Raw genomic sequence first — 22189 nt, forward strand, 5'->3', positions numbered from 1 at the left:
AAACACTTCCTGTTTACACCAGCTAACCTCCAGGACATTCATAGATTTCAAGTTTATGAAATGTCATTGAACTTTGAAAAGAGGCATAGATATTTTGAATACAGCAGTTTAAAGTCATTCAAATTATGGATGAAATTATTTTGTTGTGCTCCTCAAAAACAGCGAGTTCTATTTGAAGTTTTACCCCTAGACTCTCCTTTGAATTAGTATTTTTGCCCATATACCCATACATTTTCAAGAAATTTCTTTCTTTCCTTCCTTCCTTCCTTTCTTCCTTCCTTCCTCCCTTCCTTCCTTGCTTCCTTCCTTTTGAGATAGGGTCCTGCTTTGTCATCCAAGCTGGGGTGCAGTGGGGTGATCATGGCTCATTGCAGCCTCGACCTCCTAGGCTCAAGCAATCCTCCCAACTCAACCTCCCAAGTAGCTAGGATTACAGGCATGCACCACCATGCCCAGCTATTTGTGTATTTTTTATAGAGATGGGGTTTCATCATATTGCCCAGACTTGTCATGAACTCATGGCCTCAAGCTAGCCTGCCTCCCGCCTCAGCCTCCCAAAGTGCTGGGATTACAGGCATGAGCCACTACACCTGCCAAGAACATTTAAAACTTTAAAACTGAAAATTGTCCTAGTAAGGAGTCTACTAACTTAATCTTCCATTAGCATTGTTTTCTGATTTCACAGAAAACTTTACAGCAAATGTATTGCATTCATTCTTGATGTTTTAAGAAATTAAAGGAATTAGACAAGGTAAAACAAAACAAATCCATCTCTTTAAAGATGGTAAGTACTAGGATTTTAATCTGTAGTCTTAAATTTTGAACAAGATGTTTTCTTTCTCAGTGGCTTCTTTTTAAATAGTCCTTCAGGTTGAACACAATTACATTCTTTTCTACTACACAAGTCATGAAGCTGAAATAAAACAGTGAGTTCTCTTCCACACCTAAATTGTGATTGTTCAATGTTCTGCAAGGTCTTCTGATGAACCCATTCTCACCCTGCTCCTTACCTGCCTCTTTAACTCTTTAAATCGAATCCCCTAATTTTTATCAGAAAAGTATTTCCTTTTTATCATAGGCTGTGGTTTCTGCCTTTAAAAAAACAATTCTGGGGATTCTCCTGGAATCTGTAAGAAGTCATTGCAATGGTAAAGTAGGCAAGAGGCTGGGGTGGAAAGAAATGCCTTCTGCATAAATCTAGTTAGTCTGAGTCGTTTTTTGACAACTTCCGGGACCAGACTTCAGGCAGTGCTGGAAACTGTTCTCTTTACCATATCTTTTTTTTTTTTTTTTTTTTTTGCTGTACATATTTACATACATACACATATGGTGAGGGAGAGAACGTGATGACGTGAGACTCTCCTTGGAGAGTAGGATGTAATAAAGAAATAAAACAGGTGTCTGAGGAGACGTTCTATTAGAGAGGGGAGAATAGAGAGTAATTATCGTTCAGACAGGCAAGAGTTCTCTGCAGGTAGCAGCCTGGGAAAGCGAACTCCCTCTTGGGGGACGGGCTCTTTTGCTTTCTATTTCTTCTCCTGCAGCCAGGGTGCACGCGTATTTGAAACAGAACGAATTTCCTCCTCGATGTGGGGTCGGGTTGACTTTTCGAGACTAGGGGATTTTTTTTTTTAATGACTCCAATGTCTTTTGTTATTGCTGTTATTGAGGTTGAGGGAGAAGAGATCGGTCTAAATTCCGGCTGGGTAAGTGGGGGGATTCTCGGCGATGAGAAAGGGGGGACTTAGAAGCCGGAGGAAAATCAGCAGCCCCCTCATCTCCACTTCTCCAGTCCCCCCACTCTTCACCCGTGACCTCCCGCGGAGACCCCAGGAGGCAGCATCAATATTTGATCGACCCTTCGTCAGCACGCTGCCAGCCCTGGCCGGCTGGGCTCGCCAGGCATTGCCCGCTCGGCGCTGAGGCAGACGCCCGGCCCTGCACCGGGATTTGGAAGACCCTCTCTGCGCTCGCCCCCTCCCCAGGCTGGCTCTGCTTCCGAGCCTGGGCGCGGTGCCCACCATGCGCGGCTGCCCGCGGCTCGCGCTGCTCTGCGCGCTGCCCTGGCTCCTGCTGGCGGCGTCGCCCGGGCACCCGGCGAAATCCCCCGGGCAGCCCCCGGCACCGCGCCGCGACCCCCTCGACCCTGCCAGGGGCGCCGATTTCGATCATGTCTACAGCGGGGTGGTGAACCTCAGCACCGAGAACATCTACTCTTTCAACTACACTAGCCAGCCCGGCCAGGTAAGACACTCACTCCCCTCACTTGACTCCTAGAACTTGGCAGATCTCAGAGCTCCGTCGCTGCTTTGGAGTCCCCTGGGAATTGACCTTGGGAGACCTCGGGGACCAGGGGACGTTTGTTCCCTTTCTCCTCCGAAGCAATCACTGCCCTGCCCGAGCTGCCGCAACACGCCTCGGGGACAACTCTGCTTCGCCTCGCGCCTCCCGTGGCCTGGTCACAGGCATTTCTGGGCTTTGCAGAGGCACCTGTTCCCCGCACAGTCTGCGGGTCCTGGCTCCCTGCTGGGCCTTTCTCCAGGAAAGTCATGATTTCTAGGGTTACGGGGTGTGGTGTGGAGTGCGCAGAAGGACCGCACCTCGGTTCTTAATCCCCTGCAGGGAAGAAACCTGATTTCAAGCGGGTGATTCAGCCAGACCCTTCTATTTCATAGCGCATGGAGAGGGAGAACTGCTCAGAATCTAAAATGGAAATTGTGTGACAATGGACGGAAGCTGCAGAACCTCTATGCATTCAACAGTCACTTCCTGCGTTTTTGTACCATTGTCACACACGTATGTGCTTCAGAGAGGCCAGAAGACCCAGGCAAAGACGTGAGAACTGCAGCCATCGGCTGATCCATCCACGTTTTGATTTTAAATAAGGATGGATAAGTGTGTGAAAGTTCTAGACCTATTTTTGACAAGAGTTGAGGGAAGATAAGGAGGGGAAAATGTTCCAATGACTACCCTTTGACATACATGCTCTGATTATATAATGTAAGGAGATGCATATAGTTCATTTCTTTCCTCTAGTGTTGTACCTCTGGAGCACTGGGTGGGGGGAGGGGGGCGGAGAGAGAGCCTCCCCAGTGTACCAACCTCTGGATCTTCTTCCCATATAAATATGTTTATGTATCCCTTACTATACCAGCATCCCCTACCCTCTAGGGAAATTCCAGAACTAGATGATTGGGATACCATGATATGCCTCCCTCTCTGATTCTCACTCCAGATCAGAACTAGAAAACCTCATCACTTCCCAAAGTGAGGGTGGTTTGTATTGAGCAGGGGGTCCAATGTGCCTAACACTGCTCCCAGACATCTTCCAGCTGTGTGTAGCCAGAAAGTGCCCTGAGTGCCACATCTCCAGTGCGGCACCAAATCCTATGGCACTGTCACCATGGCAGCACAGCTCTCACCCTGCTCTGTCCTCCAGTAACCTTCAGGTTATATGTTCTGTAGTGAGCAGAGTGGCTGTGTGTAGAGCCATTCCATGGTAGACAAGGGAGAGGCTGCAGTTTTTCTTTCCCAAACCCCCCATACCCAACCTCTTTCTATCTAGGATGGGAGTACACATGGACTGGCTGACATGTTGCACATTAGGTGTGTTCCTAGTCCTGTGATTGGCTGGGAGCAGAAAAATGTCTGAAAACTCCATGATCTCTGGTGTAAGTCTCAGCTTCCCCCTAAATCATTGGTAAGAAAACTCAAATTACATGTGCTAAGTAAATCCTGACATCAGGCTTTGGTATTTCTTGCAGTTCTGCATAGAGATAGAGCATCTGGTTTTGAACTGCTGCTTTTACATTGTTCCCTTAGTGTTGTGTGAGTTTTGCACTTGAGATCACCTGGTTGACTTCCCTAGTAAACCTTGAGATACTGAGGGCAGGGGCAAAGTCATGTTCATCTCTGTACTCCAGTACCTAGCACAGTGAATGACACATAAGAGCCAGGCACAATGGCTCACACCTGTAATCCCAGCACTCTGGAGGACAAGGTGGGAGGATTGCTTGAGACCAGGAGTTCAAGATCAGCCTGAACAACATAATGAGACCCTCTCTCTACAAAAAAAAATTAAAAAATTAGCTGAGTGTGATGGCACATAAGCCTGTAGTCCCAACTACTTATGGGGTGGAGGCAGGAGGATTGCTTGAGCCCAGGAATTTGAGGCTGCAGTGAGCTGAGCTCTTGCCACTGTACTCCCACCTGGGACAGAGTGATACCCCGTTTTTTAAAAAATGATTTGTTTGTTTGTTTTTTGAAAGGAAAAGAGGCTTATAAAACATTTAGTTTTTTCCAAAATGAACAAATAAGTGAATAAAGGGTTATTAGCTAAGGCTAAGTAAAATGAAATGTATACTGTCTTCAATTTAATAGTCTGGAAAATGTGAGATCATTTCAGATAAAACATAAAACAATTTTCTTTTATAAAACAAACTTGGTTTTATAAAACACATTTTAAAATTGTTCTATTATGCCCTATTTGTCTCTGTGTGTTAACATATCCTTTATTTTACGAAACAGTTTTTAAAATATTTTTGAATGACACAGTAAAAGGTTGACAACCCAAGCAGTCCCTAGAATTTTTATTAAAATATTACTAGCCTGAGAAATACAAAGTTGGGAACCATGGGAACAGGAGATAACAAAAATTTCGATTATTTTAGTGCCAGTATTCACAATATAAGCCAGATGTCCTCAAATCTTACAGCCTTCTGGGACCAGTCTTTAATATGCAAATATGGTGGTGGAGCCCTCAAGCCACTTATTGTGGGAAATTAACCTCCTCTCCTATCAGCCAGTATTCCTGTTGCTTTCTCCAGAGAAGATATTTTCTCGATTTGTCTGTCCAAACCATTACTCTCAGTTCCTACTTTCTTCTTGGTTCTTTTTGTCCTATGTTAGACATCAGCAGCCCCTTCTTGCAGGAACACAAGGCTGTTGGAAGTAGCAGAATTTTACTGAAGGTTTGGAATAACATAGAGGAATGACATCACAGCACAAGATAGGCCGTACTGTTTCGACAATTTACCACCAGGGGGATTTCAAGATAAAGATGCTCTCTTTCAGATGCTGCTTTGTCACTATCTTCTTGGCCATCCCCTCACACCTCCTCAAATGCTGGCTCCCACCCACTAAATTTTTGTTACCCTCCCATGTGGTGCAATTTTTGCCATCATTGCTTATCCCACACTCACTAAGAGGCTCTGTTAAATAGCGATGTATGACCCCAGACCCATGCTCTTTAGACAGAAGCTTGGACATGACTGTTTTCCCTTTAACCTGAACAAAGTCTTGATAAGATAAGTCTTTCTACCCCGCAGGGTCATTGCCCACCTCCCCTCTTCAGTGCAACAAAGAATTTGGTTTAGGAAAAAATGTCTAGTTTTTGAGCTTTAATCTTTGTTTTCCTTTTTCTTCAAGCCATTGTTGCTTGCCATTATTTTTCCTGTGCCTTAGAGGTGAAAGTCTATTCTAAGTTCAGGCTTAAAGACAGGAAGCTGTTGTGGGAGCCATTGCTCCTAATCTTTCCTGTCAGCCACTGCATCTCCCATACCAAACTCCCAGAGAACTATTCAGCCAAGCTTGTGTCATACTAATTAGCGGAACTCAGCACCAGGAAAAGTCTCATATGCCTTCCAGGCATAGGGTAATGTAAATATGAAGTTGCCTTTAAAAAAATCGCTTAGAGAATGGAGTGACTGCTTTAAATAAGAATAATAAAATAATAATTGGAGGTGCGAGTTAGGCAAGATCATGATTCATTTCATTTCTCTGGAAGGAGGTGTCTGGAGACTCACTTTAAGAGGAGGAGGGCTATACTGTGCAAACAGGGTGTTCTATAACCACAGGGCTCAGCCAGGCTAGAAGGAAACTACCTTGTTGGGAAAGTTGCCAGGGATATGTTTGACTGGGACAGAAGGCACAATGCAGGTTTACTGGGAAATGAGAATACCCTTGTAGAGACAGGTGGCAGCAACAATCAGATGTTTCTATTTGAGCTAGATGGTGATAAGAAACCCTTAAATAAAATCTAACCACCGGGCAACAGGCTGTCTTCTCTGAGGTTTTCCCGTAAGAATTTAGTTTGCCATAGATTTTTTAATTTGAAATATTTCCCTGGAAGTATTTCTTTTGTCTCATTTATTAACTGAGGCATTTATCTTTTAATGACATATACTTTTCCACGCCCAAGGAACAACCCTCAGCTTTATTAATATAAACCAGTAGTTGTACACCTAGAACCAGTTAAACCAGTCTCTTGGATCCAGATTCAAAAAGCCTACCCAGTCCTTAAGAACAATGAAATGTTCATGTGGACACTCCAGTGGTAACTTCTAGCTATATGCATTACTAATTACATGGAATAATTTAGAACTTTGATATGATGGCCTGAGTTCTCCCTGTCTTGTATAGGAATGCTTACTCTTTATGTACTGAGGCCAAGAAGCCTCCTCTGCTATCCTCCTATGTCCTTTTGCTGAACTGCACTAGTGCTTGTTGGAGGAAAGACTCATCTCATTTGCACATTATCTGAATGATTGGACTGTCTCAGTCCACCTAGGCGAATATAACAGACCACCATCGGCAAGTCTCATGTCTGGTGAGGGCCTGCTTCCTGGTTTGTAGACAAGCTCCTTCTTTCTGTGTCCTCACATGGCCAAAAGAGCAAAGAGAGAAAAATAGTCTTTCATGTGTCTTCCTCCATTTTTTTTTTTTTTTTTTGAGACAGAGTCTTACTCTGTCACCCAGGCTGGAGTGCAGTGGTGCGATCTCAGCTCACTGCAATCCCTGCCTCCCAGGTTCAAGTGATTCTAGTGCCTCAGCCTCCAGAGTAGCTGGGATTACAAGCATGCACTACCACACCCAGCTCATTTTTATATTTTTAGTAGAGACAGGGTTACTCCATGTTGGCCAGGCTGGTCTCGAACTCCTGACCTCAGGTGATCTAACCACCTTGGCCTCCCAAAGTGCTTGAATTACAGGCATGAGCCACTGTGCCTGGCCTCATGCTTCTTCTTATAAGGGCAGCAATCCCTCCATGAACGCTCTTGTGACCCAATTACTTTCCAAAGGCCCTATTTGCAAATCCATCATATTGGGGATTAAGTTTCAACATGTGAATTTTGGTGGGAACATAAACATTCAATCTGTAGCAATCATCTCCTACATTTTTCTCAGAGACTCTGAAAACAGGGCATCGGTGTGTCATGGGTTGTTTAGGAGATAACATTACTCCAGTTATGGCTCTGATGTTATGGAGGAGCTGCCTTCTGCCTACCCAGACTTGACAATCAGGTGCTAAGTTGTGTGACAGATTCTGTAAGTCTGTGCTGTCCAATGGCTATTGAGCACTTGAAATATGACTAGTCTGAATGGAAATGTGCTGTTAAACATAGAATACATACCAGATATTGAAGACCATACAACAAAAATAATAGTAAATGTGTCGTTAGTATTTGTATGTTGTGTTTAAATGATAATATTTTTGATATATTAAATTAACTATAGTCATAACATTAACTTTACCTGTTTCTCTTTACCATTTTAATGTAGTTACCAGAAAATTTTCAAACACATATGCGGCTCACATTTTATTTTTATTGAACAGCAGTTCTCCAAGTACTATAAGATTTAAGAGAGGACATACCTCCCACACATAGCTTTGTTGGAGGAAATGAGACTTGAGAAGGTTATGATAGGTAAACAAAATTTTGGTTGGCAGAAAGAAAGGGGAAAGGCATTTCAGATATGGAAAAATATATCCAATTTATGTTATGGCAAGACTACATCGAAGGTGATGTGGTATATTTCTTCCAGAAAGCACATAATGTCTGATTGTGTCTTTTTTTTTTTAGTGGTAGCCATCATTGATCATCATTGTCTAGTTCCATGAATTCATTAGGAGCAGCAAGATAATGATATTTTAATTCTATTATTTGTTTTTCATTTTATGAGCTGGAATACTTCTATAATGGGAAACTTCACCTTGTTGGCTATTTGGTTACCTTGAGCTACTGTTTGTAAAGAAAAAATGAAATAAATGTCTTGTTCTTTACCTTTACCATTTTTTAAAATAATGAGTTGGTCTCCTAATAGCCTATAATGATGATCAATGAGATTTTATTTAGCATAATCATGAGCTTATGCATTTGAACATATCTGATACATTTTATTCCAATACAGTTATTATCCTTATTTAAGTTTAAATTGTTCATCTTTGGCCAGCAAAAGGCAAATCAAGTTGGCTCCTGAATTCTTTTGGTAAAACCCAATTGCTCTTTGACAGCCTCCTTGCTTTCTTGTATGAAGTTATTCCTTTCCCAACTTGCAACCAGTCATTTCTGCAGGAAGGTCCAAGGCTATTCCTGGGAGCGATAGAGCTTTTAGAGACCACAGTTTGGGAACTAGGGGCCCTTATTAGGAATGGATTGGTAACCTTTATCTAAGCCTTTTCAGTGGACATGCTAAGAAATAGATCATAAGTTTATACTATTAATTCCAATTCAAATTCAGAAATATAGGGTTTTTACTTAACCTCATCCACATGGAAGATGTTACATCCACATCTTCTTTCTTTCATGCCAAAAATCCTAGTTCTCAACTAGATCAACTTAGTTACTATCTTAGTGTGTTTGTATTCCTTTGAGGCTGGGTAATTTATAAGGAATAAAAGGGTTACTTGGGGAGGCCGAGGCGGATGGATCACCTGAGGTCAGGAGTTTGAGACCAGCCTGGCCAAAATGGTGAAACCCCATCTCAACTAAAAATACAAAAAAAGTAGCCAGATGTTGTGGCCCATGCCTGTAATCCCAGCTAATCAGGAGGCTGAGGCAGGAGAATCACCTGAACCTGGGAAGTGGAGGTTGCAGTAAGCTGACATCACACCATCGCATAATCCCTTTCATAATTAAGAAGTCATTTGTGGGCCAGGTGCGGTAGCTCATGCCTGTAATCCCAGCACTTTGGGAAGCCAGGGCAGGCAGATCCACCTGAGGTCAGGAGTTTGAGACCAGCCTGACCAACATGGCAAAACCCTGTCTCTACTAAAAATACAAAAATTAGGCATCCCAGCTACTCAGGAGCTGAGTACTCAGGAGCTACATCAGTAGCTGAGTAATCCCAGCTACTCAGGAGGCTGAGGCAGGAGAATTGCTTGAACCCGAGAGGCGGAGGTTGCAGTGAGCTGATGTCACGTCATTGCACTCTAGCCTGGGCGACAGAGCGACTCCGTCTCAAAAAAAAAAAAAGGAAGTCATTGTGAAGTAATACTTGATACTACATAAATACCGTGTGCCTCATCAAACTTTCAACAACTACTTTTAGCATCCATTGATTATTCCTGCCTGAATTAGATATTACTATGATGGTTTCCAACTTGTGATCTTCTAATTCATTGTTCCTTCTATGTTTATCAGTTAATATTCTACTGTAAGAAAGAAATTTTTCTTCTCTCATTTATTTATTTACTTTTTTTTTATTTATATCAGCATGGACATATAGATTCTTATTTGATCCAATTATTGCTTTCATTTACATTAAAATCTTGTTATAAACAACCTATCATTCTAAGTATTTTATATTGTGGGTATATATTAAGAATCTCTCTCTCACGCTAACACAGAAAGCAGGTTTCCTCTCTCCTCTCCCCATCACCAGCAAAATGATATTTCAATGGCTTTTAAGGAATCACAAGGAAAGATGAAATGATCAGTTGTCATCCAGTCATCTTTTCGGTTCCATCATCCAGATTATCTGTTGGGTCACATGCAGATCTGCCCCTAGACCATTTAATAAGTTCACTAATTCTCAGTTTTGAATTTGCAGTTAAAGAGATAAGTACATAATTTCTTTTTCATGAGAAAATGAAAGCCTGAATAGTGAAACAAATTATATCAGTGATACCTAAGGCAAGGACTCCTGAGTGCCTCATTTTAGGACCACAATTTTACCCAAGTCCTGGACTATTGAATTCTCATTTTTTATAGTATAAGTTCTCATTAGTGGTTTCCGAAATATGATAAACTTTGCATTATTTCTGGGTAGCAAGATTGCAGGAGATTTGAATGCTCTTTTCTGAACTTTTATGTATTTTCCAAATATTTTACAGTAAACACATTTTACTTTTACGTAGGCAAGGAAAACAAACAACTAAGAGGCAGAGCAGCACTAGGGAAGAGCATGGGATGGAGTACCAGGAGACATGTGTGTTTATCCCTTTACCTGGGGACCTTCAGCAAACCCTTTTCTCCCCCTGAGATTTATTTTCCCCACTGATAAGATGAGAGGATTGCATTTTTAACCTTTATTGAAGCATTAAGAGTCATTGTTCTGATATTTTTTCCACCATGTGTCAGACTGTAATTTTTTCTTAACTATAGACAAGTAGAATAAGCTTCTTGCCAAAGAGAACATTTCTAACTGTTTGTCTCATAAAAAGAAGCAAATGAAAATTTTACTGTTTCTTTAAAACTGCTTTTATTCTTCTCTTCCTTTTTAGAAGATTCCCATAGGATTCTTCACTTCTTGAAAGTGATTTTGTTTTGTTTCCATCCATTCCTGTCGCATGTGCTGAACTTACATTTCAGTTCCTTTTTTCCCTGGCTGGCATTCCTGCTGAGTACCATGTCAATAAGATCGCTATCATGTTGAGTTTGGCTTTTTGGTTGTCATTTTGTTTTACTGTTTTACTGATGCTATGGTCCTTTCTGGGATATTTTAAGCATCTGACACAATGTCGAGAAATTTTCAGCCCTTCTTCCTTCTTACTTTTGGTTTCAACTTGTTAGTTGAAGTATCTTCTGTGTCATTTATTTCTCTCTGTGGACTTGAATCTAAAAGACCAAGAGACTTGGTCTTGAAGATACTTGTGATACCTTGAAACCTCTTTGTTGCTGGAAGATACCAGCATTTCTTTCTTCTTTTCAGATAGAAATAACCACACAGTATTCATGTTACCACATGTTGCCATGCAGTACCTCAGAGTAAGTTAACCAGTTCTTCCTACATTGTTTAACTTTGGAGCTAAAAGAAATTTCATGTCAACACACCAAGGTGGTGGGTGCACTAATAATTCAAAAGCACAACTAATAAGCTATTTGAAACTGGTCCTCACTATGCTTTCTGCTTATTTGAAAAGGAAAATATCAAGCATATCATGGATCTGCCAGGTGATATAATCTAATCAGTCTTTTCTATTTCACCCACACATAAAAACCAACCTCACAAATAGCTAGAAGAGCTGATTTTGAATGTTCCCAACACAAAGATGTGATACATGTTTGAGGCAATGGATATGCTAATTAGCCTGATTTGGTCATTACACATTCCATTCATGTATCAAAATATCACACTATCCCCAGAAATACCTACAATTTTTATGTGTCAATTAAAATAATAATAAAACAAAACCTTCTTTATAAAAAAGACAGTGCTCCATTCCTGTAGAGGAATGTTCTTTTTCATATGTGAAGGCTAAAAAAGTTGCTCTCATAGAGGGAAAATTAAAGCTCAGTGTTATACAGCAAGTATAGGTTATATATTAAATGTTGTTAATAATAAAACTAATTAAAAATTATTTGTTGAAATAATTCCTTTGAATTCTCATTCCCTCTCTTTTTTTTTTTTTTTTTTTGCTGTGACAATAATAAAGAAATTGATTTTGCCATTAGAAAGAAGGACATGGAGATGCTGATTTTTGTATAAGATTGAACAGGGCATTTTTCAGCAAGTTGAACAAGAAGAGTGAAGTAGGGTTTAAGAGGTAGCTTATGTTGAAAAGTGTATCCATAGAAAGTTGGTTCTTTCCTGATAAGAAAGCTATTTATAATTCACCTCCCTGTCACAGCTCCCAAGAACCAGGAAATTTTCTCCCTATTTGGACCACTGAAAAGCATTTTAGGAGCTATTTCTCAAATCATAACTTTAAGAAACTTTCTTTTGGACCTAGCCTTCTGCAGTTGGTCTCAAGGCTGGCCAGGGGTGCTAATACGTAATTATTGATAGTAAAGTACAATTAATTTAAAGGTGAAGATCACCTATATTTTGGTTAAACTCTAAGCATTTGAATAAAAAACTTTATTTCTTAAATTGTGGCAAAATTAAAGTTTATCATGAAGTAATATGTTGTCCTGAGTAAAAGCATTCTCTGGTTGCGTGAGGTACTTAGAGTTGATACCTTGGACCTTCAAGAGCATAAATACAAATTTGCCCTCTCTCTGCCTAACCCAGGATCCTAAAGTATTTTGACTTGGTTTGCTTCCTCATTGATACCTTCTCTCCACCCCACCCCCATAAAATTTCCTTCATTATTAACATCTTGCATTATTGTGGTACACTAATATTGAACCCATATGTATTTATTATTAACTAAAATCTGTATTTTACATTGGGGTTCACTCTTGGTGTTGCATAGTTCTGTGATTTTTGAGAAATACATAAAGTTGTGTATCCATCATTATGATACTGTACAGGATAGTTTCACCCCCTGAAAATAGTCTGTGTTCCACTAATTCATCCTTTATTCCCTTCTCTTGAACCCCGGGCAACCACTGGTTTTGTTTTATTTTTACTGTCTCTCTAGTTTTGCCTTTTCCAGAATGTCACGTAGTTGTGAAGGAGTTCAGAACATGCCGCTCCACAATATGCTACTCTGTCATATTGACTATTTTGCGTTAAAATACTTGAAAACAACAGATGCAAGAAGGTCACTCTGACCTTCATTCTGTTTCTTAAAAGCAGGAAATGTAATTCATGTGAAAGATACTCTCTATGTTAAAAGGAAAGTAACATTCTCATCATCGAGGGTGGGAAGTTGAGAAAGAAGGTCCTGTGTACAAATGTTATTAGACGAACACTTATCTTCCTGGCCACTTCTCCCTGCTATTAACTACCTTAGCCCAAACCCCTTTGCCTTGTCACGTTTTTACAATTTACTACTCTTTGTCTAATTCAATATATAAGTATTCAAATCTAACTGTGTCTTTGGGTCTTCATTTCCTCATGAGGGTGTCCGTGTCACACACACAAAAAAGCTTATATTAACTTTGTATGGTTTTCTTCTGTTGATCTATCTTAGGCCAATTTAATTTTCAGGCCCAGCCAGAACCCTAAGAAGGCAGAAGTTGAAATTATACAACTTGTAGCTTTTTCATACTTGCTTCTTTTACATAGGAAAATGTAAAACATTAAGGTTCCTCCATGTCTTTTATGGCTTGATGCCTCATTTCTTTTAATGCTGAATAATATTTCATTGTCTGGATATACCACAGTGTGCTTATCCATTCCTCTATTAAAGGACATCTTGGTTGCTATCAATTTTTGGCAATTATGAATAAAGCTGCTATAAAATGTGTGTGGGGGTTTTTGTGTGGCCATAAATTTTCAACTCACTTGGGTAAATACCTAGGTGTATGATTGCTGGACTATGTAGTAAGACTACGTTTAGCTTGGTAAGAAAGTGTCAAACTGTCTTCTAAAGTGGCTGTATCATTTTGAATTACCACCAGCAATGAATGAGAGTTCCTGTTGCTCCACAACCTCATCAGCATTTGGTGTTATCAGAATTTTGTCTTTTAGCCATTCTAATAAGTGTATATGGCATCTCATTGCTGCTTTGCAATTCCCTTTAATTGCAAATCCCAATGTTGTTGAGCATATTTTTATATGCTTGTTTACCATCTATATATCTTCTCTGGTAAGGTGTCTGTTTAGATCTTTTGCCTAGTTTTAAATTTGGTTGTTTTATTCATTATTGTTGAGAAGAGTTCTTTGTAGATTTTGGATACCAGTCCTTTATCAGATAAATACTTTACAAATATTTTCTACCTGTCTGAGCCTTGCCTTTTCATTTTCTTAGTAGTATCTTACACAGATCATTTTTAATTTAATAAACTATCATATTAATTTTTTTCATGGATCATGCTTTTGGTGTTGTATATAAAAAGCTGTCACCAAATCAAAACTCACCTCGATTTTCTCCTATGCTATCTTTTGGAAGTTTTATAATTTTCATTTTACACTTAGACATAATCCATTTTGCGTTAATTTTTGTGAAAGTTATGAGGTCTCTGTCTAGATGGGTTTTTCTTTTTTTGCATATGCTGTCCAGTTGTTTTAGCATCATTTGTTGAAAATATCTCCCTATATTTTTAGTGTTACACTGTTGTGTACATGCTTACAATTATACTTTGCCTTGGTGCAAAGACTTGGAAGCAGCCCCACACCTGGTGCTCAGTGTTCTTATCACCATTCCCAACCTTCCCTTCTGCTGCCAGCATTGCTGAACTCTACCACTCTCTTACCACTCCCTCTCCCTATGTATCTATGTCTCTCTGCTTTTATCCTTTTTGTCTTTCAAATTTCTTATGAATAGGGTCAGTCCATCAAGATTCTCCCTCTTTTCTGGGTAATATCCTGTGGTTGTTTGAGGCTTTGCTAATGGCAAGCATATTCTATTTTCTTAGATTAGAGGTAAATTTTCTTTTTTACTTCTGATTCAGAGCCATAACAAATAATCTCAGTTGCTAGAGGGCTGATCTCCCAATTATCAAAGTTTTGCTATAGAGTTCCAGTGGTAGAAATCTGTCTTCCAGTGGTGGAAGATGAAGAAGACATGTGCCTTGGGCAGTGTGTATATAATTGCATTGATGTCATGTTCCATCATTTCCTTTATCCAAGTCAATGAGCTTATCTTTGTCAACTGTCTTTAGCTACATAAATATAACTGGGCTTGCATCTGAGACTTCTTTTCTGGATTTTTTCATCCATAGCTAAAAGAAACATAAAAATCCTTTGAACCATAAGAAAGAGGTAGCTATATTTTAAGAATTCAAAAGACCTTAAAGAATTTTTTTAAGTTTTTTCCTTGAAATTTTATTTTATTTCTTTTTAAACTTTTATTTTAAGTTCATGGGTATATGTGCAGGTTTGTTGTATAGGTAAACTTGCGTCATGGGGCTTTGTTGTACGATTATTTCATCACCCAGATTATTTTATCACTCAACTAAGCCTAGTACCCATTAGTTATTTTTCCTGATCCTCTCTCTCCTCCCATCCTCCACCCTCCAGTAGGCCCCAGTGTGTGTTGTTCCCCTCTACATGTCCATGTGTTCTCATCATTTAGATTCCACTTACAAGTGAGAACATGTGGTATTTGGTTTTCTGTTCCTGTGTTAGTTTGTTAAGGATAATGGCCTCCACTCCATCCATGTCCCCACGAAGGACATAATCTCATTCTATTTTATGGCTGCACAGTATTCCATGGTGCATATATACCAGGTTTTCTTTATCCAATCTATAATTGATGGACATTTAGGTTGATTCCATGTCTTTGCTATTGTGAATGGTGCTGCAGTGAACATATGCATGGAGGTGTCTTTGTAATAGAATGATTTACATTCCTTTGGGCATATACCCAGTAATGTGGTTACTGGGTCAAATGGTATTTCTATTTTGAGGTTCAAAGTACATTTTAAATCTCCCAACCTCTTCCCATTTAACGAAGAAGAAAACTGAGAGTAAGTGATATAAATTACTTGCCCCAAATCATGTACTAGTTTGAAGCATAGCCAGGAATGTAATTCAAGTTCCTAAGGGTATTTCCTCAAGATATTTCTACTAAATCACAAGATGTGCCCACGAGAGCACATCAGCTATGCTTATCAACAACAAAAATAATTTTTAAATATCATATCATATTTTCACAGTCACGTCTTTTGATCATGCAATTTAAAACTATGTCTGACTCCCTTACAATTACTGAAAACTGAAATGAGATTTTTTATTATCGTTTTCCCCCAATGAATTGTCCAGCCATCTGTTTGTGTGCCAGGCAAGCTGGGTTGATACTAAGTAAAACTGTCAAGTTGTCAAATTTTCTTCAGTGTTTAAAAGAGCCACAGCCTCCCATGAACCAAGATCTTACTCTGACTCCCTGTGGATCCCAAGGGGTAAGCTTTAGTTGTGTGTGTGTGTGCGTGTGTGTGTTATTTTCATCAATGCTGGGTTCCTTCTTTGTGTCAGGAACAGGACATCTTGGAGACCCGAGCAGTTGGCCTGTCTGTGACTTCAGGGAAGTGTTATTCCCGAGAACTGGTATTTCTGGGTCCCCACTAAGCGGCCACGAAGATAAGCCATGACAAACAGGACTAACTGACTGTTTCTGTCCCTCTAGATTTAACTGCCCTTTTGTGAACAAAGTGACTCACACCTATCTTCAATAACCCCCTACCCAGAGCCTATGTTATGGGCCAAAAAGTTAACACTTAAGTGTCCACGGTTGTATTTTCTTCTTTACTCCTACATTCTAAAAAATTCCCTGTATTTGCCTGGCCTTTCTCTCCATACCAGCTTTACCGGGGAGGAAGAATTATAGCTTTCTAAGAATCAGACAATGTTTATCTGGTTAACAAAGGGATAAACATTGGAGGATAAGGAGAGAGACAAACAGTGGTGAGATCAAGGTGTGCAATGAAGATTTGGGGAGGTTTGTAGACAGGGAGACTCTAAAATTGCTGTGAGGTGTGAGTGACACGGACAGAAAAGGAAAGAGGACGTAGGTTCATGCAGGGGTCTTAGCTACAAACAACAGAAATCAACTGGCAAATATAAGCAGAAAAAGAATTCATTAAAAAGATACCCAGTAGCTCACAAACATAAGTTACTGGGCTCAGACAACATTTGGGGACCAAGGGAGACTATGCTGCAGGAAATTATAGCAGCAGTCATGCCACAGAAATGGTTTGCTTGGGGTTGTTCCCCCACACCACTGCCTACACTGCCACTACATATGGTCACCCCGGATCCTGCTGCTATGGACCCTATTGATATTACCATTGCCAGTGAACTCGAAACTCTCTCTTCATTTTTGTGTCATTTACTCACAATTGAATGTACCAAATGGGCATATCCATCTACCCAAGCACAGGAGGTCCTGTATCCGGCCCCTTTGACATCCATAGGCAGCCTTGTGTCCCACAAAACTCACACAGTGGGGTGGAGGAGGAGTGGTTCCTCCAGAACATGCAAGGGTTTTGGATGCTTGGTAACCCCAAACCAATCCCACCAAACGTCTTCATAGAGGGAGCTGAAGCTGGGGCATTTGTTAACAGCTTCCTGGGCCCAGACATAGGCAGGGACCAAGATGTGACAGGGGGAAAAGCTGGGGTGCTGCTGCCATCTACCTTCATCCATCAAAAGATGAACATCTCCTCTGAGTATGAGAGTGAATTCAAGTGGTATAGATCATCTCTACCACAATGTTCTTTCCACGATTAGAAATGGTTTTCTCTCTTAAACATGGCCTTACCTGAAGCCTCTTCTGCTTGTCTCAAGAAGTTGTCTTTGAAGAGGAAGATGTTTGCAGATGATTGGTTTTGCTCATTTAGAAAGCAGTTTCCTTTAGGTAATACTTATATCCTGACAAACATGTATTTAAAGTTATAAATGGCGCCAGTCTGGCAATAAATTCTATTACGAAAATAAAAGGCTGGTAAGTGTCAGATCACAACTCTTACAATCATAACAATAATTTTCTACTACTTTTCCATCTTCAGAGCATTAACTAAGTAGGCCCCAGAATAGTTCTAGAAGATACTTGCCCGCAATATATAGAAATAAAATCCAGGGCATGGATACTTGAGATCTGTCTCAAACCAGAAAAATAATTATTTTTCCTTTTCCAATCCCCTCACAGGAGTATGAGACCTAGCAAGAAGTAGAAAGAGACAGGAAAGATAAAGAGGAAAAAAGAAATCATGCATAGCAGATGAGCACACTCAGATACCCACGAGGAGGCTGAACCAACCCAGGCTGTTGGCTACCTCCCAGGAGCCAAGCCTGGGGATGTCTAAAGCCAGAGGGATGTCAGTGGGACTGAAAAACCAATGAAGCCGGCGCGGTGGCTCACGCCTGTAATCCCAGCACTTTGGGAGGCTGAGTTGGGCGGATCACCTGAGCCCAGGAGTTCAAGACCAACCCGGCCAACATGGTGAAACACCATCTCTACTAAAAATACAAAAAATTAGCCGGGCATAGTGGTGCATGCCTATAACCCCAGCTACTTGGGAGGTTGAGACAGGAGAATCGCTTGAACCCAGGAGGCAGGGGTTGTAGTGAGCTGAGATCGTGCCATTGAACTCCAGCCGGGCAACAAGAGTGAAACTCCATCTCAAAAAAAAAAAAAAAAAAAAGCAAGCAAACCAATGCAAAAACTGAGGAACCTGGAGAGACGGAAAATGATTTAGCTCTTGGAGTGAGAGGCAAAGGTTGCCCAGAATCTGTTAGATTCTTCAGGACATAGTATCTTCACACCAGTTTCCATGAAAAATATCCAGGACAGTATTTCCCAAAGTATGTTCCAGGGAACAACTGCTCTTTCGGATAGTCTCACTATTTATTGCGTGTTAAAAGGGTCCCAAGTGTAAGGGAGCTTAATCATGTTTTGAATGCCCAATCTGAACCCCATTTGATATGGTTTGACTGTGTCTCCATCCAAATCTCATCTTGAATTGTAGCTCCCGTAATCCCCATGTGTCTTGGGAGGGGACTGGTGGGAGGTGACTGAATCATGGGGATGGGTTTTTCCCATGCTGTTCTCATGATGGTGAATACGTTTCACAAGATCTAACGGCTTTATAAAGAGCAGTTCCCCTGTACACGCTCTCTTGCCTGCCGCCATGCAAGATATGCCTTTGCTCCTCTTTGCCTTCTGCCATGATTGTGAGGCCTCCCCAGCCATGTGGAACTGTGAGTCCATTAAACCTCTTTTTCTTTATAAATTACCCAGTCTTGGGTATTTCTTCACAGCAGTATGAAAATGGACTAATACATCATTCTTATGTGTTTGGCAGAAATTCTCCATTTCATGAGTATTAACTAGAGGTAGAACCCCTTTCATGACAGAAGATCAACACCAAGCACTTCCTTTCTCATCCCCCCTCTTATTTTTACCCCCCACCAAGCTCAGGCATGGGCATGCAGCCAAGATGCTGCCAATCAGATCTGCTTTCCCTAGACTTTGACTTGGGAACCAACGATACAGGAAAGCAGCTGTTCAGCAGCAACAGAGGCAACACTAAGTTTCCAGGGATGAGCATGGCAACACGGTGGCACTTAAAACCTTCCAAAGGCTTTCTTTTGTCCTTAGAATAAAGCCCCAACTGCCCCAATATGACTTATAACACTCTTTGGAATTATAATAGCCCTTCATGCACCTCATGCTCCAGCCAAACTCATTTTCTCTTAATTCTTCAAATATGCTTCTCTTACTGTCTGTCTTCTCCTTCCTTATGTCTACTACACTGTAGCCTTTGTTTGGAAACTTATCTTGCTCTGCCCTCCCCCTCCTTTTCTGGTTAATTCCAATTCATCCTTTAGGAAAATATTCCCCCCAAAATCTATGTCATGCAATCCCACAGGAACTTGAATGTCAATATAATGGCTTGTTCACTGGCATCCTGTTCGCAAACCTCTGATGTCAAAGAGAAAAGTGCTATGTCTACACTGCTTATTAATGTATCTCCTGTGTCCAGAGCAATGCTTCTCACAGGATAGGGAGTCAAACATTTATTGATTGAACAAAGTTCATCAGAAAGTAGCCAGAATCTGACTGTGCATTTTTCTGTATTCTTAGCCTGCCAATGATTATCCTTCTCTTCAATGTTTTTCTGTGTTTGTATTGAATTGAACATTTTAATATAAAATCTAGATTATAAACCAAAGGATGAAGGCTTATATGGCTATATTTATTCTAGATTATTGTTAGGCATAATGAAATTGATGAGATGAGGTCTGGAAACTGTCTCTTTCTAGAAAAGTGCTCTGAGTACAAAATGTCAAGAATTTAAAAGTGTAGGGAATAAATAGCTCCCAAGGAATAAACTATACTTTTCAATGAGATGGAATTCACTGGAATGAGCTCTTCCAGGCTAGCTGGAAGCCAGGCTGTGGAAAGAAATTAATATCCTACATGAGATGGACTATATAATCTCTTTTTTTTTTTTTTTTTTTTTTTTTTTTTTTTTGCCAGAGGTGATTGAGCTTATAGGTGTGTCTCCACACGTAGGAAACAGACAGTCAATAACTGACTGACCAACGAGTGGATGGGAATGGAAACAGCTCTGCCTCCTGCACTCCCCGGTGCTCTTTGAAGTCACAAAACACAGCCCCACATCATTCACCATTTGATGGATGAAACTGCCCAGGGAGATAGGTAGTCTGGTATTACAGTCCCCATTCTACAATTGAAGAAACCGAAGGCCAGATAATTTAAGTGATTTGTCCAAGGCCACCCAGCTAGTAGGTGTTAGTGTCAGAAATAAAATCTAGTTCTATATATCTTTCTTTATTATGCTGTAAGTGTACAGAAGATAGTTTTAAAGGCTGAATCAGACTGAAGGAATCTTAAACAGTCACATCAATAACTATAGAAATTATTTTAATGCTTATCTTTTTTAAAAAAGTATAACTTGTGATGGAAGTAGCTCAACTCTCTGCAGTAGTTATGAAAAGCTTGGGATGAAATGCTCCATGTAATGAGAATTACTAGCTTCTGATAAGAAAGGGATTCAGGACTGCAGGTCTGCTTTGCTCAGGGGCAGCTGTTTTTATACAACGGTCACCGGACTCTCCCAGCAGTCCCATCTTCACTCGGCCAGCTGTGACTGGCAATCCCATGAAGAGTCTTGGCAGCGTTAAAAAGTAAACTGAAGCACAATACGAATTTAAAGAGAGTATTTGAGCAAACAGAGATCCATCAATCAGGCAGCTCCAAACCAAAGTGGTTTCCTGGGCTCGACCAAGGGAACACAAGAAGGCTTTGATAGGGTGAAAATAGAAATGAAGAAAAGAAAATATTTTATTAGTTACAGTTACACAACTGCCTTACTTGGTTTATCCTGCTGGAAAGTTCCTAGTTACAGAACTGTAAGTTAGTCTGTGGCGTCTGATTGGTATGCCCTAAGTTTTTTTTTTGTTTTGTTTTGTTTTGTTTTGAAATAGAGTCTGGCTCTGTTACCCAGGCTGGAGTGCAGTGGCACGATCTCGCCTCACTGCAATCTCCGCCTCCTGGGTTCAAGCCATTCTCCTGTCTCAGCCTTCCAAGTAGCTGGGACTACAGGTGCCCACCACCACGCCCAGCTAATTTTTGTATTTTTACTAGAGGCGGGTTTCACCACATTGGTCAGGCTGGTCTCAAACTCCTGACCTCAGGTGATCTACCCACCTCCTCCCAAAGTGCTGGGATTACAGGCAGGAGCCACAGTGCCCATCATCCCAGGTTATGTTTGCAAGTCAAGCAAAGTTTAGGACATTTATGAGGCCTAACTGGCTTTGTCTGCTCAGGAATTCTTCAGGTCTGGCCTCCATGTTAATTTACTTTAACAGCAAGTAAGTAAAAGCTGAAGATAAGATGACAGTAATGGAAAGGTAGAGTTTTGGAGAATGAGTTGCTTTAAAATCCTACAAACCTAATATTATGGGTTGATTTGTTGTCCCAAAAATATATGTTGAGGTCCTAACCCCTAGAATCTATGAATGTGACCTTATTTGGAAGTATCATCTTTGCAGATGTGACCCAGTTAAGATGAGGTCATTAGGGCCCCAATCCAATGACTGAAATACTTACAAGAAGAGGGAAATTTGGACACACACAGAGAACAGCATGTGAAGACAGAGACACACAGGGGGACCGTCATGTAACAACAGAGGCAGAGAAGGGAGTGATTAGCAAACAGTGATTCACACACTAAGGAATGCCAAGGGTTCACAGACACCACCAGAAGGCAGGAAGAGGCAAGGAAGGTTTCTATCCAGAGGAAGGTCTCAGAGGGAGCATGGCCCAGCTAACACCTTCATTCCAGACTTCTAGTCTGAAGAACTGTGAAAGAATAACTTTCTGTTGTTTCAAGCCACCTACTTTGTGGTACCTGGTTACGGCATCCTAGGAAGCTAACCTGATGACACAGAATCAAGCCTTGCACATTACTGTTCAATGTAATACCAACTTCACCTGGGTCCCCTGGCTATATTTCTTTTCCAGGGCCGAGAAATGGAGAAATGAGCTATGTGAATGAGGTCAGAGACAATGCAAAGTTCTGCCACTGGCTGAGACCTAAAGAGAGGCAGTTAGTGCTTCTTCAGCACCACATCCTGAAATAGAGTTTCCACTTGCATATGAGAGACAGAA

General features: G+C 40.7%; 1 protein-coding gene across 3 annotated transcripts in view; it reads left to right on the forward strand.

Annotated features, from left to right (window-relative positions):
* Nucleotides 1-1310: 1310 nt before the first annotated feature.
* Nucleotides 1311-22189, forward strand: part of SIDT1 (SID1 transmembrane family member 1) — a 92598-nt gene continuing 71719 nt past the window's right edge. For all 3 annotated transcript variants that reach the window (XM_017858596.1, XM_017858597.1, XM_017858598.1), the window contains exon 1: nucleotides 1311-2244. In XM_017858596.1, coding sequence (XP_017714085.1) covers nucleotides 2023-2244 — 222 coding nt within the window. In that variant the 5' untranslated portion in view covers nucleotides 1311-2022. The remainder of the gene's footprint in view (nucleotides 2245-22189) is intronic.

This window comes from Rhinopithecus bieti, unplaced genomic scaffold, assembly GCF_001698545.2.
Source record: "Rhinopithecus bieti isolate Rb0 unplaced genomic scaffold, ASM169854v2 scaffold_45617, whole genome shotgun sequence".
NCBI classification, from domain to species: domain Eukaryota; kingdom Metazoa; phylum Chordata; class Mammalia; order Primates; family Cercopithecidae; genus Rhinopithecus; species Rhinopithecus bieti.